The sequence below is a fragment of the Propithecus coquereli genome, unplaced genomic scaffold (genome assembly GCF_000956105.1).
Source record: "Propithecus coquereli isolate 6110/MARCELLA unplaced genomic scaffold, Pcoq_1.0 Scaffold13, whole genome shotgun sequence".
NCBI lineage: Eukaryota > Metazoa > Chordata > Mammalia > Primates > Indriidae > Propithecus > Propithecus coquereli.
The window spans coordinates 9,802,037-9,804,751 of NW_012137191.1; the positions used below are offsets into that span (position 1 = coordinate 9,802,037).

At 36.2% G+C, this 2,715-nt stretch overlaps 1 protein-coding gene across 1 annotated transcript in view; it reads left to right on the forward strand.

Moving 5' to 3' along the window:
• The window catches only part of EDIL3 (EGF-like repeats and discoidin I-like domains 3), a 508,872-nt gene that overhangs the window by 408,809 nt on the left and 97,348 nt on the right, over positions 1-2,715 (forward strand). Inside the window, exon 7 of the mRNA XM_012638396.1 lies at positions 1,454-1,638. Coding sequence (XP_012493850.1) covers positions 1,454-1,638 — 185 coding nt within the window. The remainder of the gene's footprint in view (positions 1-1,453; positions 1,639-2,715) is intronic.

The following is a 2,715-nucleotide window of genomic DNA, read 5'->3' on the forward strand; positions in this document are numbered from 1 at the left end:
TTTTTTTTTTTATTTCAGGGTACAAACATATGAGGGTACAAACATTATGGTTACACTTTATGTCTTTGCCTCACCCAAGTGAGGGTTAGAGGCATGCCCTTCCCCCCTACAATGCTCCCCATGTCCTTTAGTTGCAGGTTTACCCCCCTCCCATCCCCCTAATCCCTGGAGAATATTACTGCCATGTGAGAACCCTAGTGTTGATCAGTTAGTACCAATTTGATGGTGAGTACAAGTGGAGCCCATTCTTCCGATCTTGTGGTGCCTCACTTTGGATAATGGGCTTAAGTTTAATCCAGTAAAGTAAAGAGGCACAAAGTGGTTAAATAACAGGTGCAAGACCACATAGCTGGGAAGTGGGAGACCAGTAAAGCATGGGGAGAAGGTACTGGGTTAAAATTTCCTCTTTTTATCTTTGCTTCCTTGATGATCAAACTGACCTTGTGAGTTTCTTGGCCTAAATGAAACAGAAGACTCAGCCACTGGCTCATACAATGATAGAATCATGCTTCCTATCACAGACTTTGTAAATGAAATTTTGTCACAGTTGCAATTCACGATTGGGATATTGTATGTATGTGTATACAGACACACACACGCGTGTGCGCGCGCATGCACTATTTTTCAAAGATAGGGAAAAACAAATTTTTTACCTTATTAAACTTGAAAATATATGTAGTAAATTTGAGAATCTTCTTGAAATATCTAAATTTTATAGGTTATTGAGTGTGACTGAAATATAAGAATTTATTAAATGGTTTATCCAGTAATGGTCTTTGCCAGAATTTGCTTACTTTCTTCTATTTATTAGTTTAAATTCCACACTTGTGCAATGCCTGGCACATGGTCTACACCGAGTAAATATTAGCTTCCTGCCTTCCAGAAGAAGCTATGTGGGTGCTGTAAGAATCAGTGTTAAAGATTAACATATTTCTTGAAAAACAAACTACTGTCCAGTTTAGAATATAATAGTGGAACAGCTTGTGAAAATGACACTGTATTGAGGGAATTTTCATTTGTGGTATTATGAAAACAAATAAAAGAAAAACAAATACACTTTGTGAGAAAATATCCCATTTTTAAAGACACAATGAAACTCTTGAAAACTATGGAACAGTCATGAGGCTTCCAGTAATGAGACAGGAGAGAGAATTTCAGCATTGTTTTCATTTTGCAAAATCATCTATCACAGAAAAGTAGTTTCAATTGTCTGTCTTGTTTTCAATTTTTCCAAAATATATTCAGACAAAATAGCCTGAATTGACTATCTTGTTTTTCGATTTTGTTTCAGATTTATTTCTGATTATAGCCTTTTTTTTCAATTTAGATGTTCTCTCTTTGGGGGAATCAATAGCATTATGTTTAATCTTCTCTTACCTATTGAAAATGAACGCAGAAAAGTTCCACAGTAATAAATTATTTTTCTTATGGGGCCCTTCTCATTTTCTTTCAGGCTGTTCTGAGCCTCTGGGTATGAAATCAGGACATATACAAGATTATCAGATCACTGCCTCCAGCATCTTCAGAACGCTCAACATGGACATGTTCACTTGGGAACCAAGGAAAGCTCGGCTGGACAAGCAAGGCAAAGTGAATGCCTGGACCTCTGGCCACAATGACCAGTCGCAATGGTTACAGGTAAAATTTTCCAGAACTATTTCACCATCCACTGCTTCTCTTCCTTGGTTAGGTGAATGTTGAGGTCATTACCTTCACATTAATTTAAATGTGACTTCATGTTTGGTTTAACTAATTTAATAACACAGGTATTCCTTATAAAGCCATATCTATGGGTTATTTTTACCCTGATGTTGATTTATAGATGCTACTGTCAGGCTGATGCTGAAGATTGTGCCAGCTTATGCTATGTCTGTGTCAATTGATCGATTAGGAGAGCATTTGCATCTTAACTCTCATCTCTTCTTACGCTTTGCCTTAATATTGCTTTTGAAAGCATGACAGCAGGATTTTAACAGGCATTGAAATCATGCCACTGACCTGTAGATTGTTCTCATAGAATCATGACTCCTGACATACTGGCTCTTTACCTGCGGTTGCTAAGCAATGGAGCAATTTGATTACACATTCTCCTACCAGAGCTTGCTTATGGAGAGAAACCATAGATACTGCAGAGTCTATTTATCATTTGCAAATGAAGTAAGGTTACAGTCAGTGCCTTTAACACAATCTTCATGAAATTCACTTTTCTGTGGAGCACTTTTAAGTATGCACAGGTTCGTTAATGTCTTTTGTGGCTAAGAAAAGTAAGACAGTTCAGTTCTATAATGAAGTCACTTTATTTCAAAGATAAGAGTCCTACTCTTGTTGATATTTATGCTGTATCCATAAGTTTAAAAAATGTAATTCATTTTATTCCTGGAAATCATGAAAATAATTCAAATAGCAATCAAACTAGATTTGCCAAAACCGAAACTGTTCTTAGCAGGTCACCTGAAATTTGCAGTAGTCCCTTTTCAGTCTTTTCTTCACTTGGCCTCACTTTTCCTTATTCTTACAGTTAGAATTATTCACTTTTTTCTTTACATTCCCTTAACGTTCTATCTGGATCTTTATTTATCTGGAGCTTCATTGAGTTCTCTCATAAGCTATTGTGCATTAGAAATAATTATGCATGTCTTTCTCTTATTTCTATTCTATGAACTTTTTGAAGATAGGATGTATGTTTTTCTGTATATCATCCCAACCCAACCTTAT